Below are 24441 nucleotides of genomic sequence, written 5' to 3'. Positions count from 1 at the left end.
CAGTCAAATATGTGTATTCCAGCTCTAGAAGTGTGATAGGTGGCAGAACTTGTTTTCCCTCTTCTGTGACTGGGGACGGGCTGTCGAGGAGGATCCTGGCAGTTAATTGGAGGAGCCCTCCCTGGCATCTCCAAATCAAAATAGGAAGACCTAAAGCTGTGCTTTATTCCGCCGACTGTTCCTGTCCAGTCCCAGATAGCTAATACTTGCTAAGTGGTCAGCAATTAACATCCATTTGCCTTTCCTGGGCCCAGAGTCAAGCCATCGACCTCTCAGTCAGGGATGTGAACTCTCCCAGCCAAAGATATATATTCTAGCTCCCGTGGTGTGAACTGGTTTAAGCCAGTTCTTGCTCAGGCACTACATTTTGCAATGTTACTTTACTGCTTAAGATAACAAAAATCTGGCTTCCCCATTAAGTTAGATTTGAACAACTATGCAGTAAATATCTTTGAAGCATTTTCTAGCCCTTTCCTATCCAGAGATGGAAAATAAAGATTTTATCCCCACCTATGCCGAAGATGTCTAGCCTGGCCTACATAGTGAGATAACTTTGTGCTTTTATTTCAATGTGAGGGTATACTAACCATTATGCCCCATGTGCCCTATGTTTATATATTGCCTAATATATTTTTAGATTTTAGCACCCTGCCTATGGGCCTACAAGGCATACTTCAGGTGTGACTTGGAAATGTAGAAAATAGGCTTTTTCTACATGTCAAATACATTTCCTTGCCATGTGTCACTGCAGTGCATATCAACTGCAGCCTAGCCAGGGCACAGTGGTACTACTGGCAGAAACATATTTTGGTCATATATGTGTGTGGTGTAAATTCACCCTGCAGCCCACAGATGACATTTACATTTTCATGTCATAGGTGCATTAAGGGCAGCATTTACAAGGGTCTTATTGGGAAGTTAAATAGGCCAAATATGGAGTTCCAGTGTACAGCAAACATTTAAGACTTGGCGGCATCTCTGCACAAATTTCTCTTGTTGTTGATTTACCAGGCCAACTTAGAATGTCACTGATATTCAGTTGCTGGCATTTATGACAGTTTGTGCATCAATATAACATCGCACACACATGAACCTAGCGCAATTGCCTCTTCCAGAAATACAAAAACGACTAACTTGCTCTGTTGGTGTTGCTGAGCAGCTCAGTAGTTAATTTTTTTCTTTTAGAGAGTGCTCAGAGAATCTTTGAAATCGTTGTGTGATTGTGTTTTTTTTTAGGAAACACATTCCTTATTTTCTCAAACACATGATTGTGAAAAAACATTAATGTTCAGACTGTTTCAGTATTTAGTATCTCCTCTACAATGTTCAGCATTTACTTGCCCTCGCAGATGAGTGTAGATTGGAAAGTATATACCCTCCCTTTCCACATGCACACAGTGCAGAGGTGTATTTAGGCTTCAGTTTGAATTCAATGAATGTATCTTCTGTGATTTTTTAAAAATCGTTTTAAATGGGATTTGGTCAAGGTCTTGTTTCCCCCTCTTCACAACACTGGTGGTCACCTATGAAGCTTTGGCTCATGGTTAACATAACATTTACAAACCTGCCCTTCCTAAAGATGGCGCGAGAACCTGGCTTCCGCGTGTAACAGTCCAGCCTGTCATTGGAAGTGGTCCAGAGCTTACAAACAGCTCCTGGGGTACAGTAAGATATCCATTAACATAAAACTAGCCCTTAGAAATGGCCTTGGCAACACTGTGCTGCCTCTTATTGCCCCACAGGACTATAAGAGGTGATGGGAAGCATCTGGAACCTGTAGTTGTTAATTATCTCTCTAATTATTTTACATAATAATGGCATCCAAGGGATATTTGCAGTGGAACTGTACTTAATCAGGTTGCTGCTGTGGTACATTGGAAAGGTAGCACAACTGGCCAAGTGTTCGAATCAAGAAGAAAGCAATGGTTTCCTTTTGCCACAGTAATTGATAGAGAAAGTTATTTTAGATTGTTCATCTGATTCAAAACACAGTGCATTGAAATTGTTCTATTCCTTTTTGCACTAAAAATGCCACTAGATTAAATCCATGATAAACGGTTCCTTCGATACTTCTGTTTTCATTACTGGATGGAAGATACTGTCTCCTGTGCTGCAGGCCAGTGTCTGTCTTGGAAACGAGTCGTGTGGGGAGGGGGTGGGAGAGGGTGCGGGACTTGGGCTCCAGAATATGGATCTACGTCATCCCAGTATTTTTCAGATGTTTGCTTGTAGACTTTACCTCTCCAGAACTGCTTAAAGTTGCTTTCCTTTCATTTCTTTCTCTCCTGAAGGTTTGATCAGGTGATTATTATAGGTTTTTTACATTTAGGCATCTTGCTCTGGTAACTACTTAGCAATTGTTTAGCTAGTTTGTATTAATGAAAACATATATTTCTTTTTACTACCAACATTTTATTTAAAGGCGGACTGCTTAAGCAAAACTGTTTTCGGTTTGTGGCCCTTTTTTAGGCCTCGCCTGGCGTAAGACTGCGCAGACATGCGCAGTCTCGCTGGCGAGATTGAATGTTTTGGTTAGATTTCTCTAGTGGGCTTTAAGCCCCGCACCTCATTTCCATTGGCTGGCGTCACCGTTTATGCTAAACGGTAGCCAGCCATTGGAAAGAAGCGTCTCGTGACGTACACTTTTCTCTTTTAGAGCCGTCCCAGTTGGACTGGCTGCCCCGACTTACTGCTGGCGTAAAAGGTTTTCTTATCTTTATGGGGCCAAACTCATGGCCCCATAAAGATAAGAAACCAGTCATGCGAGTCAGTCCAACTGGGACGGCTCTAAAAGAGAAAAAGACTATCCCTTCATTTATCTCCTGCACACACATGGCCAATTCACTCTCTTCCTACATACACCATACCCCTCTAAGCTCCGTACCTTGATCTTGGCGCAGGTCACGCTCCGCAGGGCTCCGTAGAAGATGGGCAGCAGCGCCATAATCATCAGGCTTCCGTAGGCTAGCGCCGCCACTCGGGGGAGGCCGGCAGCCGGGCAGATGCGTTGGAAGATGTGGGGTCCGAGTCGTTGATCAGCGACGGGGGAGGCTCCATCTCTGCCATGGCTGGAGGTTCGGGGAGCTGCGGGTTTCAGAGAGGGAAGTGGGACGGGAAGGTGCAGCGCCGAGGCTGCGTGGAGCTCTGTAGGAAGGCTCCGGACAGGGAAGAGACTGCTCTTTCAAGCTCAGCTGCTTTTTGGTACTGGTAAGGCCACGTTTTGTTTTGGTTTTTTTTGTGCATATTTTATATAGCGCGAACTCGACCCGAAGGTATTGGAGCGCTTTACATAGCACCGTATTTCCATTACACATTCAGGCACAGGGAGATTAAGTGATTTGCCCAGAATCACATGAAGTGGACGTGACCTCGAGGCTCGAACCCTGGTTTCCTGCACCAGAGTCGGCAGCGCAGAGTGACGTCCCTCCCGGATGAAGCACTGCGCAAGCTCCACTTTGTCCTTAGCAAATCCGGTAAACGTGCTTAACCTCAATGATAGACTGTACAGGTAAACCTTCATTTATTTCAGAGACCACAAGAAGTTTCGAAATTGAGATTGCATTTGTGAAACAGGGCAGGCAGCAGAGAACACTGGGCGCCAACAACCAATCGGCTTCTTTGTTGTTCTTGGAGCACACGCCAAAAAAGGGGCCAAAAAGATGCCACACGCAACCGATATCTAAATGAACATCTGAGCGACATCTGCACAGCGCTCAGTTCCATTTGACAAAACGGGCTGGGGTGAGAGGTCACTTCTAAATCACATTCAAGCAGGAGCGGAAATATTTAAAGTCACAGCAAAAAGCAAAATCGTCTGTCTGCCATCTATTTCTAGCATTAAATAGATTGCCAAACTTACTCCATAGTCAGCAATGTCGGTAGGGGCGGGATTCCTAGTAGAGGGCGCGCACTGGTACAGAGCAGCTGTAAGAAGGACGGGCTTGCAGAACCGAAGAGGGGTCGTCGAGTAATGGTTTCTTCTCCACACTGTGCAACTCCACCCGTGGTCATGAGTGAGTGATGGCCGGTGCTACCAAAGTGTACTCAACACTGTCAGCAAATCATGCGACCAAAAAGAAACAGACAAGATTCCAGATCACACGTAGGAGATGGACGCCGTTATACCGTGTGTACCTTAGCCCTCAGGTCGGCTTGGAGGCACTGCTTAATTTGTATTAAAACAAGCATTGAAAATGCAATAGGCCTCGCCTTTTATTAAGTTAAAGCCATTTGCTTTGCTATATAATAACATTAGCAAAGCAAATGGCTTTAACTTAATAAAAGGTGAGGCCTATTGCATTTCCAATGCTTGTCATATTAGGCTGTCCACAATTGCTGAACTGCAATCAGATTCTGAAATAGGATGTGACATTAGAGAAGGACATAACATGTAGATTTATTGCAGCACAAGAGGCAAATAATGTGTTGTATCTCAGTATTGTGGAAAAAAAACATCCAGTGTTACATTTTAACTTGCAACACCAGGCATGGCCTAAATAGGAACATTGTTTACAAACTGTTTAAAATAATATAGATCAAAAGAATTTTGCATTGACCAGTTTAGAAAAGATGTATCATTACTGTTGTCATGCCCATTCAGGCATAAATAAACAAGGACCATTCAGGAATACCTTTTGTTGGTGATTAATACGGTGAAGAAATTGGTAATGGGAACTGTTCTTTTTACCTGCCCTGGATGCCCCTTCATTGTTTTTATGCCATGATTTGTTAGTTTTGGAGCGGGCGTCACGCTATTTATTACGTATTCCTCCTGTGCACGTCTTCCAGGGTCCAAATCCAACTAAAAGGGCTTTTTTTGTTTGTTTGAATACAATTTGGCAATTTACTTTTTTGTTTGGAGTTTTTGGTAATCAGAACTCCTGTCATTCTCGAGTCCAGTAGATAAAACCTCAGTTTACCCAATCCATTTTATGCATAGCTACTACACGCTTTGTGCAGCGCTAGTATTTACCCCTCGATTTTTGATTGGTAGCACTTGGCGCATGCGCGCAAAATGCCAGTTCGCCCACCCCATGTAGGTGAAAAGAAACATACAGGATGTGCACATAACTCCCTATTCCTAGGTTTGATAATTGTGCTCCAGTTAATTACCACACTCCGGGCAAACCGTAATTAGAATGTGAGCAGTTCTTACCTGCGATGTACACACAACTTATGAACGTGCCCTAAATATTTGCCTGGAGGTGGTGAGAACTGACCTACTTGCATTTCGATAAAATGCTTTCATTTTAACACAATTCCGTTAATAATCCATTATTTCGTTTTTACTTTTATTGTTAATAATTCATGCACTTAATATGTCCATACCAACATTTTTCAGTTTGAAAAATTTCTCTTTTCCTTAACATTCATCTTTTTGCGCTCTCTCTGGCTTCACGTAGCCATGCTACAAGGACATAACGCCTTATAGAATTTACATTGCGGCTTATTTCTGTATGCATCCCATATCTACTTTCTTCAAGTACTTTTAGGTCTCACCTGAGCCAGCGCATGCGCTGCTCTGGCGAGACATTTAGTGAGTGGGCTTTAAAAAGCCGACCACAGCTTTTTGTCTGGCATAGAGCGTGCGGCTATGCGCACAGGCACAAGCAGAGGCACCATCTGGCTTTCCTCTCGCTTGCGCAAGCGCGCGCGCGCCTCGCTTCAATGCCCCTCCCTCACCACAGAGCGCGTCTCTCGGCCGGCCGCGTGTCTTGCTTGCTTTGATTTATTTGTTTTAGCAGTGCTCCACGGATTCTTGCTTTGTAGAACTAAACTATCCCATCTGGTATATAGCGCCGGTAGCGCGAGACGTCATCACTAAAATAACCGAGCCGCTTAAGTTCACCTACCTCTATTGAGAGTGTAAAACAAATTCCAACAATAAACACCAACAGCGGGTTCCAAACAGTGTGCAGCCTCCCTTGAAAGTAAACATTACGTCTGCTTGCATTACCTGGAGCCCTACTGCTCGCAGCCTCCCTCTCTTCGCACCCCCCTTATATACAACAGCCGGCATCATAACCCAGCCAGAGACATGGTATAACTAACCCACTGCCTTAATCTAGGGCAGACTCACTGCACCCGCTGATTTGTAAAAAGGCGGATCTGTCCACGTGCGAACTACACAGCCAATCATCAGCGCCCTACAACTGACTGAGTGGCCCAGCGCTCCAATCCTAGGGCGCCTTACATATTATCAGCAGTACACAATCCCGGAAGATTCTGACATGTTCTCCTGCGGGATTGAGTTATGCGCAACCCGGAAGCCCTAACATTATAAAGAAATGACATCCGTTAAAAGCTCAGCTTGGTGAGATGCATGAAACTGAATTCACAGACAAGCAGCGGACAGCTGGCCACAGTAGGATCGCACCTTATGGTAAATATAAAATGGCAGAATCGGAGTTTGCGGCTCTTTGTACCACCGTGGGCAACAAAATCTGAATTATTTCGCATTCCTTAGTGCAATTCCAACACCGTTAAGTACTGTTGGCATTTTGTTTGGTTTAAAATCTTTAACTCGAACCTAAACGTTAATATTACTTCATATTTAGTCCTGATTCTTAGCCGTCTCCTCGCCAGTGGCCTCTGTTTTCACTCTGGGCTAAAGCGAGTTTGCTTTAAACTGGGCAAATAGACCACTACTTTACATTTAACATGCAGTTGTTATTAATTTCAGCCATCTGACGTCCAGCAGAGCAGGCATTTCTTCATGTTTGCGATTTGCCCACGTGCGTTATTTAAGATGTCAAATCATCAATCAGTAAATAAAGCGCACACGCTGTAAACATTCATGCCATTAGTTGTTTAAGTACATCTTTAATACATTTCAGTTACAGGACTAGGTCTCTAAAAGGGCAGTGGCCTGTGTAATTAAGGGCGTCGCTTAAACATGTACAGTACATTTCTTTCATCCCCACCCAACAAGTAGATTGGGGCGTGCTACCAACTGGCCTAGCGAGGTAAAACCATGCACTTTTTTTCAGAAGAAGTTAATTATTGAACGAAAGTTACCACAGTGACTGCCCCATCAGTTTTTTTTTTTGCTGTTGTTAGGGCTGGGTTAGGGATTTTTGTTCTGGCTGCATGTCTTCACCACTCACCAGCCTGTGTTTATTAGGGTGCCATCCTTTAAGGTGACATCATATATCCATCCAGACAAAAGGCAACACATCTCACTCAATCTGCATTACTCTGCACACGGCTGTCTACGATCCCGCCGCCGACATACATCTTTAATATATGTGCACATTCCTGAAATGATTGCACGCACACCCAGCCTGCTAAACATATTAATGCTAATGAATGCATGCATACCTATGCACATTACAGAGTAATGATACAACAAGCGTGGCATGCATTGCTACTGAAATATGTGCACATGTTCTGCTATGTGCAGTTGCCTAGCGCCTACTTCTCATGTATAAGGCCTCGAAGGGCATTTGGATTTTTAGCGCTCCTCGGCGTTCTGATAATCGTTATTGTGAAACATAAGTAACAAGCAGTGGCATAGCCAATAGGTCTCGCCTTTGGGACCTTATAAGTGTTTAGCCATGCAACAGGTGATGTTGTTGCACTAAGGATATTGTGCTGCATAACTAAATACTTCTAAGGTCCCAAAAGTGAGACCTATTGGCTATGCCAATGCCTGTTTATTTTCCCATCAGAAATAGGAAGAAACGATGATCCTAGTAAACATGTCTATAAGATTTTTCATTTATTATCACTTCAGAACATTTGTTTTGGGTGCGATGGAGTTAAGGTAAGGTCTAAGGTAGACCAAGTCTGTCAGAAACAAGGAATGCAGCAAAGTTTCTGATGGTTAAATGGAAAGCTTTTGAATATGGCTAAAAGACTTTCATGTCAGAGCCACCACATTTTTCTAATAAGAAAATCTTGCATGCGCTCTTTCTTTAGCTCCCAGCTTCTTGTGGCCTATATCTCCCTTCGAGGAGTGAATCAGAGGCCACGGGGCTCGGATAAAAGGTGACACGCTGTGAACAGACTTTCTAAAGTAAGCCCCTGTTGTCTGTGCTTAATTTGAGCCCCTGATTGTCAGTGGGGGCCACTGGCACTCATTTCTGTGGACCAGAACTTATTTAGCGAGTGTAAGAGAGGGAAAAACACACAGATCGTAAAGACGGAGTAGGAAAAAGATGGCAAAACCATCACAAAGGGGAAGGCAGGAACCTGCAAGAGTGAGAAGAAGGAGCAGAGAATGTCTGGTAGTGGATTAAAGTCTACCAGACTTGATGTTCGGCCCACAATGTTTAATTGCACTGGCTGCCTACTTATGATCAGACTGAGGCGACCGCACTCTTTCTTTCACAAATTAGGCACTGTCCGTTTCAAAAACTCAAGGACGGTTCTGTACTGTGACCTCATTAAAGGTTTAGGGTGAAAGGTAATAGCATTATCCTTGGGAAGAGTAGTTAACAATGTCATAGTTAGGTCTTGAGCCCTATTGCAAACAAAAAATGTGGGATCCCCAGCAACAGGATAGAACACACATAACAATATGGGCACAATGAAGTGTGAGATCCCTATACCTGACTGTCATTAGCATGTCTGAAGCAGCAATTAGGGACCGACAAAGGTCAGCTAGACTTAGAAACTTCTTACCTACAGCAACAGAAATTGTATCCCCATCCCTACTGTAGGAAATTGGGTTGTTAGTTGAGGTGGATGACTACCCACCTAAAGAAACAAACACAATCTTTTTCAAAGTGAACCACTAAAGTCATTAAATTAAAGTGAACTTAACCCTCTGGTAGCTGTGGCACAGAGAAGCCTCCTTTTGCTAATAAATAAAATTACACCAAACGTTAAAAAAAATAACTTTTTTGAGTATTAAATAAAATAGTGCCAGAAATCGTTCAGTGCTAACCATGGTCAACTGGTCACTGTAGACAGGGACCTGGTCACAATTTGAGGCCGACCACAATGGAGCATGGGTCGGATATGGGGACCAGGTTTGACCCGTTTGAAGGATTTACTTAGAAACATAGTCTCAAAAATGGAATTCCAAAGTCTTCAGTGGGCAAGGCAGCAGGCTGTAGCCATGGAGGGCTCCATGAGGTTAGAGATCCATAAATGTGGTCTCAGTGAAGCCACTATTGTTTTTGCAGAAGGCTCTGAGCAGCAGAAATTTGAATTTAGAGGTCTTTGGAGCCAAAAACATTCTAAGTCCCCCGTTTTGAGGGGTGGTAGAAGAAGAGCCAGACACAGCCAAGGGTTTTAGGACCTCATGGGTCAGTAATGACTCCAGGAGAAGCCACGAGACAGGGTTCAGATCAGGTCAAGTTAGAACTGGTCAGCTGGAAGTCTTCAGGTAATGACTCTTGTAGCTTGCTGTGCCCCCTTAGCTTGAACAGGCTGTTAGCCTTATGACACTTGGAGTCCACTACTTTATCCTAGTTACAAAAGAGAGCAGGGCGAGCCCTTCAGGGCTTCTCTCAGGTCTTAGACAGCAGGTTCAGTCCTCTTCTTAGCTTCCTCGGGTCTTGTAGTGTTCTGATGAGTGTACAAGGATGCCACATTTTTGCCTGGCAACAGCTTGTGGGCATGGGGGACTCCTGGCTCCTCCCTAACCAATAGGATAAAAGTTCTTAGGGGTTACCCTACACACTTTTGGGTAGGGTAACCCTACTGCAAGCAATCCCTCAGTGCCCCTCTCTTCCTAAATCCAAGACAGTGTACACGTTCTCCATTTGTGCAGAGCTTGAGTGCCCACCACAGAGGTGTGGCCAGGGAGATAAGCACACTTTGGTCACTCTAAACCAGTTCTGGGTGCAGCTCCCTCCCCACTAGGATAGGAGCCTGCCTGACTGGCGGGAGAAAAGAAGAGGCCTGTCGAGGAGTCATATGATATCTGCTTGTGACAGGGGAGGGCCCTTTGAAGTAAATTGCTTTCCTGGACACTGCTCAAATGGTTTTTCTGGTGGAGGAACAGAAACCCATCCCGACACGCAGTCCTTTGTCACTGTTCTGGGAGCAGTTTTCACACCTATTTCAGGGCTTGAGCACTCTGAGGGCTGCAGCTGGAGGCTGATGCAAATTAGCCTCCAGAGGTTTTAAGCAGTGAAAATGTAATGTTCTAAAAGTAAATTTTCCTTAACATTTATTAAAAATATGACTTCACTAGTGAATTGGGCATGTATTAAATAATACAAAGGACACAAGAATTATATTTCTAGGTGTTTCCCAGTCAAACGTTGCATTATTACATTTAAAAGTTAATCCCTGTGTTTTTCTATGGAACAGCCAGACTTGCTACAGTGATAGTAACTTGTAGGCGCTAGTCAATGTAAGGGCATGTTTATGATCTACTTTTAAATCCCATGCACCCTGCCTTATGGGCTTCAAAGCCTACTTAATGGTGACTTAATATCATTTAAAAGATATGATAGGTTGAATTCAAGTAACTGCTCCAGTCAGACTACAATGATAGGCTTGAAGTCATGTTTGCACTACCACTGTAGTGGATGGCACAATAGGTGCTGCAGTCCACTTACTTACAGGCCCTGTATGTACCTTGTACCATATACTAGGGACTTATAGGTAAGTTAAATAAACCAATTAGGGTTATACCAATTCAAACAAAAGGGAGAGCACATGCACTTTACTACCTGTTAGCAGGGGTAAAGTGCACAGTGTTCTACAGCCAGCAAAAACAGATCGGGCAAAACATTGGAGGTTCACCACACAAATGATGGTAATTTCCTTCGGCTTATCTTTACCAAACAGCATTAGTCAGGAAGAAGCTATTTAGCACCCCATTGCTAACAAAGTTAATAAAATTGGTTAAAGTAGTACTATATCTTCCTCACTTCATTGTCTGGGCCACCACCCTCCAGGCACAGGAATGTAGACAACATATTTGCACTGTCTGGGAAACTTTTCTCACCTTTATCTTGTGCCATGCCACAACCAGGGGCACCAAAAATGGATGCCATTTCGCTTTTTCCTATCTGTACGGCCAGCCATTACTTTATGCTTCCAGCAATTGAGCTGATCAGCTGTTCTTGCTAAAGCAGTGGTCTACTGGTAGCCTTTCAGGGGGGCAGAAGGTTTGCCTGATTCTATTGATAATCAAGGGTACCTTATAAAGCATGGTCTCACATGCAAATAACTTTTTCTTTTACAGTTTTATATCCATTCTCAAAGCTTTCTCTGTATGTACAGGAAACTTGACCTTGCCTTATAACTTCGAAACGCTGCCTGTCCTTTTGTTACTTTTATTTTTCTCAATCAAATCCATGCTTTCCTTATTCTCTGTTTTTGCATTTCTTCGAATTGCCCTCTCCTCATTTTAAAGATATCACCCTAACAGCAGCTAATCTTGTGTTGCTCCCATATTAATACTGCCAACCATGTGCATTCGTTGGCGTAACCCTCCTACCACAAAAGATCACAAATAAATCTTATTCATTTAATCCACCTCATAGAAACTGGAGTAAATGCACAGAATGGTGAGAATTATTACCTTATGAGCACACGACTAATCCCAACAATATCTAACTAGGGGAAAAAAAAAAATCTTGGATTCTGGAGCCGAGGGCTGCCTGGCGTAAAGCGCACTAATGCCTCGTCAAGGGTAGTAAGTGCTATTTAAATGCAATTATAATACATATATAACCCTCCTGTCCTATTATAATACTAATACCATAACACTCAGTGGTTAGGCAGTCGATCATAGCTCATACAGACTGCCTAATGATTCCTTTATACTACTTGATATTCTTACACTCAAGTAAGACAGCATTGCTGTGAGTCCTGTCATTGCCCACTATTGTACTTGTCCACAGCATTAAATTACCCATCACCAATTAAATAGGCATAGAATAACTGAAGAAATCGGCTACATGCCGATGGCCCACAAAGGACTTTAATTTAGTCCACCACTGCAGGTCCCGACAAGTTACACACTACAACCTCTTCTGGACACCTCTCAATGACAATCCGATATGGGGTGATAATATGAGATGATATTAACAAGTCTGTCCCACCAGATCTATCCATCATTTCTCTCTCCAACCTATGCCTGATCAGGACCATAAACCTCAAACAAAATATCTCTGAGTGGACAACCTAGTGAAGTAACCAGCTAAGAGGACTCTGGTTGTAAGAAATACCATAAAGGGTCTTGCTGAGCTGCTAAATGGTGCCAGTTTACTTAAAACCATAACATGTGTGCCTCTTTCTCACACTTCTTCATGCATCATTCATTACACTACTAAGCCCTGCATCTTATAATACGATAACCACACTTTCATGGTCCTCATGCACAACATATGCTCAAATTAAGGACCACATGCTTCCACCCTCTAACCCTACACATGGTAGCGTGCTACCCTTGTAGGCAAGCACTTCAGCTCTTTGCATAGGGATAGTAAGCACTATGTAATTTTGCAATATAATACAATACCACAAAGAGGCATGCATGGATAACTTCCACAGAAAACTGCTGTACTACCACAGCTGTGGCTTCCCCAGAAAGGAGTTGCAGTCTTTTTGTCCTTCCCATCACCCTAAACTACACCCCTTTGTCATCACACTGCTTGCTTATTTTATCTTCCTGATTTGTTGTCTTCTCCTTCCCACAGTTGTCATGTGTGTGGATTTGAAACCGAGCTGAACGCCCAGTTCGTCAGTCACATGTCCCTCCACGTGGATAAGGAGCAGTGGATGTTCTCGATCTGCTGCGGCACCTGTGATTTCATCACCATGGAAGAGGCTGATATGAGGAACCACGTGCTGAACAAGCACTCGGGTAAGGGCGCGGTGACTTGATCATGAAAACCTTAACTGGTTACTCTGGCCACACCCAACAAGCCATCCGCCAATTACAACCTGCCTTCTATATCACTGGATCTTGCACAATGCAGACCCAGGATAGGATTTTGCCACACTATGATCATGTGTAATTTTTTGCTAATTGAAGTTACAAAGAGCTAGTTTGTAGGGGGCGTTAGCGATAATCTAGATTAATTAAAATCAGTGGATTTTCAACGGTTCATGGAAGCAAAACTAGTTCCATCTTCAGCCTGAATTCAGAGCAAGTATTCACTGTATTGACTCATCCCACAATATGCGCATCACCACATTTTTATATTTGACATCAGTTTGAAGCAAACCTTGAACATATTTGATTTGAAATCACTAAGGTTTCAGAGCGTATGTATTCCATGTCATAACGTTTCATTAAAAAAAGAAATCTTAAGGCAATAATCGATTTGAACCAACAGTAAATTCTGCCAATTTTATGTTACATTTCTGTCATTGATTTCCATATGGCTGCTCTTGTTTGCATCCAGTCTACCTGGAAAGTGTAACCCACAGTTTCAGTCAATCAGTGGTCATTTCAGTAATGATCAGTGGTTTTAACAAACTTGATTTCGCACAGAAGTTAGGTTTTCTTGACAGAGTAAGATTTGGGTCACGAATAAATGACAAAGAACTGCTGCTCGTTGGTGTTATGCTGGCCTCTGAAAAAGAGTGCTTGTTTTTTAATTTAGATGCCCACTTTTTGATTCCTTGCGTTTTTGGACGGTGCCTTCGCTTCGCCCAGTTTTTATTTACATATGCTTTAAATTGTATCCGATGCTAGAATCAGGTGCTGATGGAGGCCATCAACGCCTTCTGCGCGCATAGACCTGGTGCCATTGTTAATAATGGATGGTGAAGGGCTGCAGCTTGGATGTGCTTTGCTGTATTGTCATTGGAGATTTTTTGCAGTTTACTTTAATTTAATCTAAATAAATTCACTTTGATTTGCTTGTCATTTTGGCTGGCTGGCTGCCTGGACCCCGCCACAGGTTCATCTACTTGTAAATCATGTTCCCACTTCTTCATTTCCTTGCGTTTTCCAGACGGTGACTAAAAGCCACTTCCCTTGATCTCTTTTTTGTGCATCTCTTGCAGGAGTCCCCATGTGAACCTGGCGTTGGCCTCAGAGCCGACTCCGGTGCACTCAGACTTTGCATCTGCAGCACAAGGAAACCACAAAGGACTGAAGCTAACCTGTGCTGCTGCGCGGAGATACAGTTCTAGAGCTATATTTTGCTTTAATTACATTTCATTCCTTTTGTTTGCTTTTTTCTTTGTCACTTTGTGCGGTTGTCTGCCCCTACACTGCCTAAGGTCTTCTTTGCTTTTGATTTATTAACACATTTTTGGATTTCTGTTCATTTTTAAGAGGTTGCCTAGGTGACACCCCCTTAGGGTATTATTTTGAGTGCTGGCACGGTCAACAGGGGCCTTAAACAGGCAGTTCTCCCGTATATTATGGCATACCATTGACATGAAAAAGACTATCCCTTTACTTTCTGTCTGTGCCAAGTATGGGCACACAGTTTAGAAAGATAATACTACCCCCCGCCCTTCCCCCAACAGTGGCAGACACCTACATTGCAGGGCAACCCCTTTAGCACTCTACCGGCAGGTTACCTCCCACAGACTTCCTATGGAGCCCAGTGCAGCCTGCTGCTGTGAGATCGCATGTTCATCTTGCCCTACAGATTCATTTAACTGACACTTCCTGGCTCTAAGGGTTATTTTATTAGATGTTCTTTAACAATTACTCAGTTTCTGGTGAAACACGGATTTTGCACAGACTCGAGCACTGATCTCAATATTATAAATGGAGATGGTTGACCAACAGAGCCAGTCCTGAGTTAGCCTAGGCCACCATCAACCACATTTCTTAGGTGAAAGGAAATAGATGTAAAATATAATCAACATTATAAAACAATATATTCTTTCAGCTGCATTTCTCATCACCTTTCTTGCAAGTTCTGGGCTTTGGGATGGAATGCCCTGATGGACATTCAACATGTGACTGGAATTACCCTGCTTGACCTCTCGCAGACCTTACCACTTCTACCTATCAGATCACCATGGATGACCGTACAGGTTTGCAGGGTTTATCCCTGTTGCCAGTATTGTCTGTCTAAGCTCCCTACATTAATTAATCTTTTCATTGCACTGTAGGGCATTGGCGAATGCGCGCCCTGCCTGGAAGCTGGAGACGCAGCCTGCTCCTCCCTAATAGACTGACTCCTGCGGTCCTTTCCAAATCACACACGTCGGAAGACTTATTAATTATCCTCCGATGGCCAGCTCGCAGTGGCCCACCGCCTAGCGATCTCCAATTAAGATCACTATACCCTGATAATTGAGCTATTGGCTGTATTGCACGTTCCAAACACTTTGCCTTCTAACCAGGCTTTGGTATTCTCAACTCGCTCTGATTACCCATCTCTTCCTGCGTCCTTACAACCCACTTATAGAAGTCAGCCCCAGCCTTCAATTACCTTTCGCCTACGGTTATAGTGCCTGAACACCTTCATTGTGTCTACAATACTCTTCTACTTTTTCACAGGCTTGCTTTCGGTCTCAAGAATTCAGCTTGCTCACATATGCTATGTCCTGAAGATGATCTCTAGTCACTGAGATCGAAACGCCATCGACCCCCTACAACATGAACTCCTTGCATTTTGTATAAACTGTTCATGAGGCGTTCTCTTATGTGTTGTCAATGCGATGTGTATATATATTTTTTTTAAATCACCCTAACTTATCGCATCACTCTTGTTGTCGCTTTTTTATGTGAGTACCTGAACTATTTTTTGTTAAAAATAAATCATATAGCTTTTTTTAAATTTGATCTTGTCCCTGTGTGTACACTTCATTGCTCCCTCTAGCATTAATTGCCTATCTCAAAAATCAGACCTTTTGTTGTCATTCCTGACGCAAATTGCTATGTCTGATACAAAAGCCCTTCAATGGCAGGAAAATGTTAGACATCGCTAACCTTCTGTACCCTACATCCTGTCTACATCACCTCACTCCGAGAATCTCTTACTGCTCTGGATTCCACAGAGCACAAGAGATTGCGGTGTTTAGATAAGTAGGTGCAAGGGTGCCTGTGTTGGCACTAGGCAGCTAAAAGGGCGCCAGCACAGGGGAAATGGCAGGAATGTGCCGTATTGACTCCAGTACGGTGTATTTCTACCCTTTCCCATCCACGCAGTGCAGCGCAGCACAGCTTGGTGACTTGCTGCGCTGCGTGACTTGGCCATCAATATGCCCCCAGTGCACATCCCTTTGACCAGTTGCTGTTCCCTCCGTCAGCTTAGGAAGCTTGTGAAGAGCCTTACAGTAATGGCATTTAGCATGTGGGCCTTTGACTCAGAAGAAGACAAGGGAGTGTAATCTGAAGAAAAAGTCACAACCCCCTCCCCCCCCATCTGACTTTTTAGGAGCCTGTATAGCCCGTTTCTGAGCCCAAAAAGCACTTTCGTGTTTCATCTTTTCACCATGTATCCTCTGCAAGTACTATGTTGGGCAGGGATGGTGGAGCTGAACTTGGAACCAATGCAACCATCCTTCTGTGACTTGTGGTTCCTAAGTAATGACATTTTGAAACTCCTGCACCCTAATTATACATATTGTGCCATGCTGTTCAAGGGAAATTTCATCCAGCCCAGTGGGTGTCACTCCTACTATAAAGTTGAGTATGGCCTCACGCCTTTCAATATGCTGACCCAGAAACACTTTTACACACTTTTGCGCCAATTTTGACGATCCATCTCAATTCTTGAAACTCCCCCTCCGCCCTTCACACCAGTAACTTTGACGCCAGTTGGAGGCACTTTTGGTCCCTGGACTTTTCTGGATGTGGTACATTAACCCTCCTAAGCCTGAAGGGCCCAGAACACAGACACCAAAATGACTAGACACACTGCCTGCTTTTGTTCTTTTCCAGAAAGAGACTGCTGTCTAGTTTAAATTTGGTACTAAAGTTTTCTTTTGGATGATAGGTTTCTTGGATTTTGCAAAGACATGACATTATTTGCTGAAGACCACTCGACTAGTGAAGCTATCAGCAATTTCTGCAAGAAAAAAATTCATGAATATATACGTTTTCTACCTGTTTTTTACACTGCAATACCATCACAATGCGGTCGTTACATAGACCGCGTTGTTACCACGCAGTGCCTTTACAACAAAAGTTGTTACAACGACTTGCGCTAGATGGCGCTCTGGACTTAGGAATAGTATGATTTACTATTCCAACTCCAGTGTGTGCAACACTAGGGAAGGTGTTGGAATAGTAAATCATACTATTCCTTAGTCTGGAGCGCAATCTAGTGCAAGTCGTTGTAACGACTTGCGTTGTAAAGGCACTGCGTGGTAACAACACGGTCAATGTGACAACCGCGTTGTGATGGTATTGCGGTGTAAAACCTGCATAGTTAAGGTTTTTTCCCAAAAATCATAGCACTTTAAGATAATTTGTAGCATTCCCTCTTGCACCTTCTCTCCACTGACACAAACATGGGGAACAAGATTTGTTGGCAAACGGAGCAGGCTGTGGAGAATGTAAAGGCTGGGGAGTCGTCGTGATTTCAACCATTAGGCTTACGTTGTTGTTGTTGAAGGTCCCATGTAATTTTCTTCATAAAAATGCATGAGTGCTAGAATATTGTTTGGGATCAAATCATGGCTTTTTCATGGTCTAGGCAATTCTGTCTTTTAGTACTTATGTTAATTTAAATGCTTCACATTTTCTATTGTAAACAAATAAGTAGACTTTTTCTGAGGAGTGGCCTTCATGAAGTGCCACATTGCAAGTACTTATTACCTTCTAAAATGTGGCTTCACTGCTTGATCACCTAATCTCTTGAGAGTCAATTCCCGAAATAGTAATACTTAGCATTAGACTAGGCCTGGACATGAAATTCCGCTTCCGCTCGCGGAGTTTGTGGAATTTTTCTCACTCTGCGCAGAGCTCCGAAAATCTTTTATGGGCTCGTAAATGTTAAGTTGGCAAGTGTGAGCGAGGAAAATCGTACTCCAGACCACTTCACAAAAAGAATGCTCAACATGGACAGTTGTGGCAGGTCGCTACCGCTCACATTGAGAAACCTTGCACTCGAGTTGGGGAAGCTACCTCTTGAATAGAACATCTACTTGAGCGGCAGAAAGAAACTGCGCCCTCTTGCACTGCATGTGGTGCCTTTCACACTGATTTTATAGTGTGGGACAAACACCCGGTGCTAAAAATCTGTGTGAGCAGTGTGACCTATTGTACTCCGCCGCTTGCGGAAGTCTGCGTAGCGCAGCACAGTTTTTGGGTCGTTTTGTGGTGTTCCGCAGCGGTAAATGGCAAACAATGGCAACAATTAGTAATTGGCAGTTGCTCACCAGAGACCGCCACTGAAACTATTGGCTGGCCCAGCACCTGAAGAAAAGGCCTGACAACGGGAGTGCCGGTTGAGATACCTGATTCTCTGTCCCATTTTTAGAATCATTGGTAGAACCTAAGTGCTCTGCCAGTCAGCTAGTGACGCCTGGTCATTTAACTACTTCATAAAAAGTGCAGTCACTTCTAGTGTTTGCTAATCATGGCACTCATCTTGGGCAAGGTATAGATCCAAACCATCATGGACCGAATCAGTTAATTGTTCTGCAGCCCTGACAACTGTTGTTTCAACTTGCCCGGTAATCTGGTCAGATTGCAGGTCAATGACTTTAAATACCCATTTATCTTGCACTCTGACTGACGGGACTGGGTTGATAGTTAAAGTCACTCCATGTGTTCAGATCTTTCAAATATTGTATGCTTCTTTTAATAGCTGGCTGGAATCTGCTATGGATGTGTTGTCCCTCTCAACAACAAAAAATATGTCCTTATTGTAAAGCTGATGGGTAGTGCTGTTATCTGGTGGCTCAGACATCTTGCACAAAACACTGAAAATAACTGGTTGTGAACCTCTTCAATGCCCCATATCTTATAAATTTACTATTTTCTCTAGTCTTTAATTTCACTGCCAGAAATTCGCAGCATGAAAAATTCCAATTGGAAAAAGCCGCCCAGTTTATATTGTACCTGCTTCCATCCAGTTATCTGGTACTACTTCAATCAAATTGTACTTTGTTTGCCAAACGAAGACTCAGGAAAGTAGACAGTTCTATTTGTCCATAAAAGGTCATCAAAGTTGTATTTTAATTCCAGTTTTGACTTTTCCTGAAATAAAAAGCAGGCCAGCACGTGTTTCGCGGCAAAACCAGTTATTTATGGCCCTTCATCACGGCCAGTATATATTTGTATGCAGCCAAGTTCTCTTCATAATTACAAAATTATGTTTTTTCGGCAGTCATTTACTTTAATGTTGTTTAACGTGCAGTGGATCGATGATAATAATTAGTTATGATCCAAGGATGTGTTGTGTTGTAGCAGCATGATGACCGCCAACAGCTGTCACAGCATAGTCACTCTTTTATCGGGAATGAAAACATGCGAAATTATGCGTGTTAAAAAAAAAATCCGAATATTTCCAATTCTACATGCACTGCATTCCAGAGAAATCACATTTCTGAATGTGACCTCCCGTAAAGGAGATCTCTAAGTCAAGTCTTTCTGTGAAAAGCCAAAATGTCGCAAGCTGACAAAGTTCAGTGTGTCTCAAAATTTCAAACTAAGTATTATACGGTGTTATTATTAATCCTTTTTATGTAGCTCTTATTGTAAGGTCTTTGTTGATTCGTTTCAAGGCACTGCAAGTGGCACGTGTCATTATTAGCCAACTCACGGGATATTTTCTGACCTAGGGAGGTTGAATGTTGGCGTTAACCCATCATAGTCCAAGACTCGATAAATCCAGGATGAACTAGCATTTGCAATTGCAGCAAGTGCATTAATCCACACAGCCAACTCAGTGAACCCGCTTCTATCTATTGGTGTCTGTCTATCGTTGTCTGTTTAAAGCCGAGGCTCGGTTTACCAGAGTTTAAAGGTTTTAATGTTTCATAAGTAGTTTTAGTCAAACTGAGCGTTTGTCATTTGTGATTAGATATTGCTATCTCATTTCTGCACTATTTCTTTAGGGCCCTGTGGACTGGTCAGGAAACCCCCGTCATTTATCCAGTGTACCTCTTTTAAATAAAAGTATGCCTGTAGTGTTTGAAAGTGTTACTACATAGCTGAGTGTGCTTGTTACCATTGACTTTATGTTGCCCAATGACCAACAAACTGCATCAGAATTAATTTGATGTCACTTCCTGTGGCGTCATCTAGTCAAAGAGTGCGTGATTTCACATCTGCTGTTCCTTTTGTTGTGTGTTAGCTAGACGTGTGAATATTTGGCGTTCCCTTTTGCAGGTGAAGACAGGAAGACACCGAGCACGTCGAACAGCCCTTCTTCGTCCTCTATGTCTGCACTTAGCGATTCTGCCAACAGCAAAGAAGATATGGATGTGACCCAGAACAGCCAGGACATCAGCAATTTACTAGTCATTTCCGTAGTGCCTGGTCCGCAGTCCTTCATGAACACAGAAGAGAAACCCGAAAAAGGTAAAGGAAACCAGTGCCAGCAACGCAGCCTGGATGTAGCATGTGACTTATTAAAAAGTGGGTGGCCCTAACACGCGCTTATGCTCTCCCGTTTTCAGGGTTTGAATGTGTTTTCTGTAACTTTGTCTGCAAAACGAAAACCATGTTTGAGCGACATTTGCAGATTCACCTCATTACGCGGATGTTCGAATGTGACGTGTGCCACAAGTTCATGAAGACACCAGAGCAGCTAGTGGAGCACAAGAAGTGTCACACGGTCCCCACTGGTGGGCTCAAGTAAGGAAAGCAAGTACAAATCTTCTTCTTGTGTTGTTAATCGCGAATGAGGCTGTCACCATGTCAGTATGCGACCTCCCAGAATCTATTGCGAAGTATGCAACTTCCCAAAATTTATTGCGGTGGCACATTTCTTTGTGAATTCTGGCTAGTGGTCCCTTATTGTATCAAAGAGTGATTTAGTGTTGTAGGGAATACAAGCACTTGTCTGGGAGTCAGAAATCTCTAAGCACGCATCCGGGTTCTACAGCACCTGGTTTTGCCACCTGACAGTTGTTGCAGTGTCGGTCAAGAAATGCCTTCTATTGATTCTCACAGCAATAATTCAGTGGTTCTGTTTCCTGGGGTGAGTGAGTATGCCTGTTAAAAGGCCTCCTACAATAATTCTTAAAGACCTCAGAAGTATCTGAAGAAGGTCCTCTCCAATTTCAAATGTATATTGATCTTCTGCAGCCTCTCACATTTTTTATGGAGTGATCAAGAAAGGGCATAGCAGCAAGCCTTCCTATTGGAAAAGGTGAGGGCTTGTTAGGAGTTGCTGAAGGTCAGATTTTCAATGTTGTCTACAAACTAGTTGGAGGGAGCAACCACCAGAGCTACAAGAGAGCCTGGGAAACTAACACTCCAGTCTTGTTCAACCTGATCATGCCTTGTCATCTTTTGAGCACCAACCACTACTTCACTTATTTTTTTAAATGGTCAGTCATTTACAATAGTTTACAATAGTTTTGACAACTTAACTACTGTGTATCAGTAGCATGATGATAGAGACTATTGTGGCCTTGTTTTCTTCCATACCTTCCCTGCTAAAGGTACACACATGAATGGAAGTTCAACAACATGCTAGAGATGATGAAGACCAAAATAAAACTGGGCAAAGGCATTTGATGGACCAGTCACAAACCAGCTGTTAGTTCCACATAATAATGACGTCTTCCATTTAAGATTTAATGCTTATATTTGGCGTTTCAATCTTAACTGTGCAACTTGAATCTCATAGAGATGATTTGTAAATTTGTATACTGTTTAAATAAGTTCATTCATACTTTGATATACCTTATGCCGCATGGTTCTTAAAATACTCTACTTAGTTATAATGCACCTGAATTTGAAAGCATTTACTAAACGCTGGTGTCCTTCCTACATCTGTGTACATGCACACCTACATAAAAAGCTTTGAACACAAGTGATCATTGCAACAGAACAAATTGGCAGATCATTCAATCTTTGTGCTTGGAAAACAGCAGCAGAGGAGCTCTTCTCAACTGAGGAAGCCCCTGAACTAATGAGCCTTAGGAAGGGGGCAAAGACTATTGTAAAATGCAGTATTATCAGGCACCGATAAATAGTTGAATTTGGCTGAAATGGCAATGGTATCTTGAAGTCAAGGGAAAGTAAATTTCACACGAAATGTCCAAGCTGTCACCAGATATTTCGAACAAATCAGTTCACCACACCTAATGGGTACTTCAAGATTACAAACTCACTCACCTGTTTCTGTCATAGCTCCACGAGCCTAATCTTTGGTTGAGTTTGGCATTTCGTTTTGAGCCGTTTTAACTATATAGGCCTGCATTTTCAGAAGAAGTGCCCCAGGATTTAGGGATAAAAAACTGAAAATAAAGCTACGCATAGCCAGCAAAGATTTGACTGGAATAACGTGCTCTGAGTAGTTTCCAGAGGATTCAAGTATGGGTTTATCTATATTGGCAAGAGTGGCGATTATGCACTCAAATACGCGTAAGAAAAATAACAATTGAAAATTTTGCTAGCATGAATAAGTTGCTTACTTTCATCCTTTTGATAGTCTCTAGGCAGCTAGGCTGCTGCCTGTATTACCGCACCCCTGATAGGATCTGATACGAAATGTATTCAGATGGTGGCGGTAAGGAATGACGAAAGACACATCTCTCTGCCGTTGATTATCCTCGTGATTTATACTTTCAGCATACTGCAACATCTGCCTTGTATGGTTTTGGTGATGTTGTGTATCCATTATTTGTAGAAAGAAATATCTGAAGCCACTGCTTAGTATCAAATGTTCTCTTGGACAAGCCTAGGCTTGCACAGTTGATACCAAAGAAATGATATTGTTTTGTTGTGAAAAATGGTTTAGGGAACTCAGATTGTGGTCAATGTTTGCACTGAACAAATGATGAATGCATGCATTGACATCAGTAGGTACATTGTTTATATTAACAGCTAATGGTGGCTATGTGCGGACCACTTAATAAAGCATATTGCTGAGTTTAGATTCTATGCATTGTTACAATGTATGAAATTCTAAGTAGCTAATTACGGTTGTGGGGTGTGTTGCCGCACTCCAAGTCATTCCCCAACATGAGTGTTCTACTCCCTGGGTTAACCGTTAAAAAAAACAAATGTCACAGACTTGATATACACGAATATGAGAGAGCCACTCTGTAAGCAATAAAACAACTCTCAATTTGTCCAAGAAGAATATTAACATTCCATATGTAAATTCTAAAATGATTATTCAATCACTCAAATACAAGAAAACTTGTTTGTAATCAAAGTGATATTCTTTATTTATTTCTTGCAATATGAATGACAAACCCAGCCAATGCGTTTCATCCCAAAGACAATGGAACTTCTTCAAGGCTAATTAATATCTAAAAAGTATGTTTACATTAATTTCTCATCCATTCTTGAAATGTACCTGATTGATCCAGAACAGTTCTTTCAGCAGTCCCCTGTTTTGGCAATGGTATAAAACTGCGGTATAGGGGCCCAGGCTCAGCTGTCACCTAGGGAAACCTCTATTCTTGAAACTTACTTGATAGAGTCATGAAAGTTCTTTCAGCTGTTCCCTGTTTTGGCGATTGGGGAAGCTGTGGTATAGGAGCTCTGGCTTGGCTGCCACCCAAGGTTTCCATAGGTGGCAGCTGAGTCAGGGCCCCTATATCGCAGTTTCCCCCATCGGCAAAACAGGGGCTGCTGAAAGAACATTTATGACTCTATCAAGTAAATTAACAGAATGGATAAGAAATAAATATGGAAATACTTTTGGATAATAACAATTAGCCCTGAAGAAGTCCCATTGTCTTTGGAACAAAACTTGTTGGCTGTGTTCGTCATTCATATTGCATGAAAGAAATAAAGAATATCACTTTTTTTATTTTACAGAGTTTTATATAGTGCGAACTTGACCCGAATCGGGTATCAGAGTGCTTTACATAGCATTACATGAGGACACATTTTTTTGTAATGTTATTTTTGTTAGGCAGGGGGAGATTAAGTGATTTGCCTAGAATCACAGGATGTTCAGCGTCATTGCTGAGACTCGAACCCAGTTCCCCAGTTTCGAGGTCGACCGCCCTAGCCGTTAGGCCAACTCCTCTCCCACGTTGCTACAAACAAGTATCCTTGTGTTTGAGTGATTGGATAATCATTTTGGAATTTACATATGGAATGTTAATTCCCTTCTTGGACAAATTGAGAGTTGTTTTTATTACTTATGGAGGGCCTGTCCCATATTTCTGTATAACATGTACAAAATAGATCTAAATACAATGCATTTGAGTGCAGATGACGTTTGGAGTCCCCCTGCACAGTGACTGACAGATAGATATTTGATTCTATGCAATACCAGACCAACATTGAACTTAGGCCATGCATATGGTGCCTACTTTCAAATCAGGGTCACAGTCCCCGTCTGTGCCAGTCTGCCTCCTTATTGAATCTTATGCTTCGTTAAATAAAATTCATGATGTATGGTACATCAACTAATTCTCCTGATTAGTGCATGCGCAAAAGAAAGCGTATCTCTAAAAATTGAGCTG

The 24441-nt window shown here is 42.6% G+C and overlaps 1 protein-coding gene across 2 annotated transcripts in view; it reads left to right on the top strand.

Annotated features, from left to right (window-relative positions):
* The window catches only part of ZNF827 (zinc finger protein 827), a 581455-nt gene that overhangs the window by 545698 nt on the left and 11316 nt on the right, over window positions 1–24441 (top strand). For both annotated transcript variants that reach the window (XM_085641623.1, XM_085641624.1), the window contains exons 11-13: window positions 12609–12775; window positions 20171–20362; window positions 20461–20638. In XM_085641623.1, the coding sequence (XP_085497749.1) occupies window positions 12609–12775; window positions 20171–20362; window positions 20461–20638 (537 nt within the window). The remainder of the gene's footprint in view (window positions 1–12608; window positions 12776–20170; window positions 20363–20460; window positions 20639–24441) is intronic.

This window comes from Triturus cristatus, chromosome 2_2 (assembly GCF_964204655.1).
Source record: "Triturus cristatus chromosome 2_2, aTriCri1.1, whole genome shotgun sequence".
NCBI lineage: Eukaryota > Metazoa > Chordata > Amphibia > Caudata > Salamandridae > Triturus > Triturus cristatus.
Note: the sequence above shows the minus strand (reverse complement) of the source record. Positions and strands in the feature narration are given on the sequence as shown.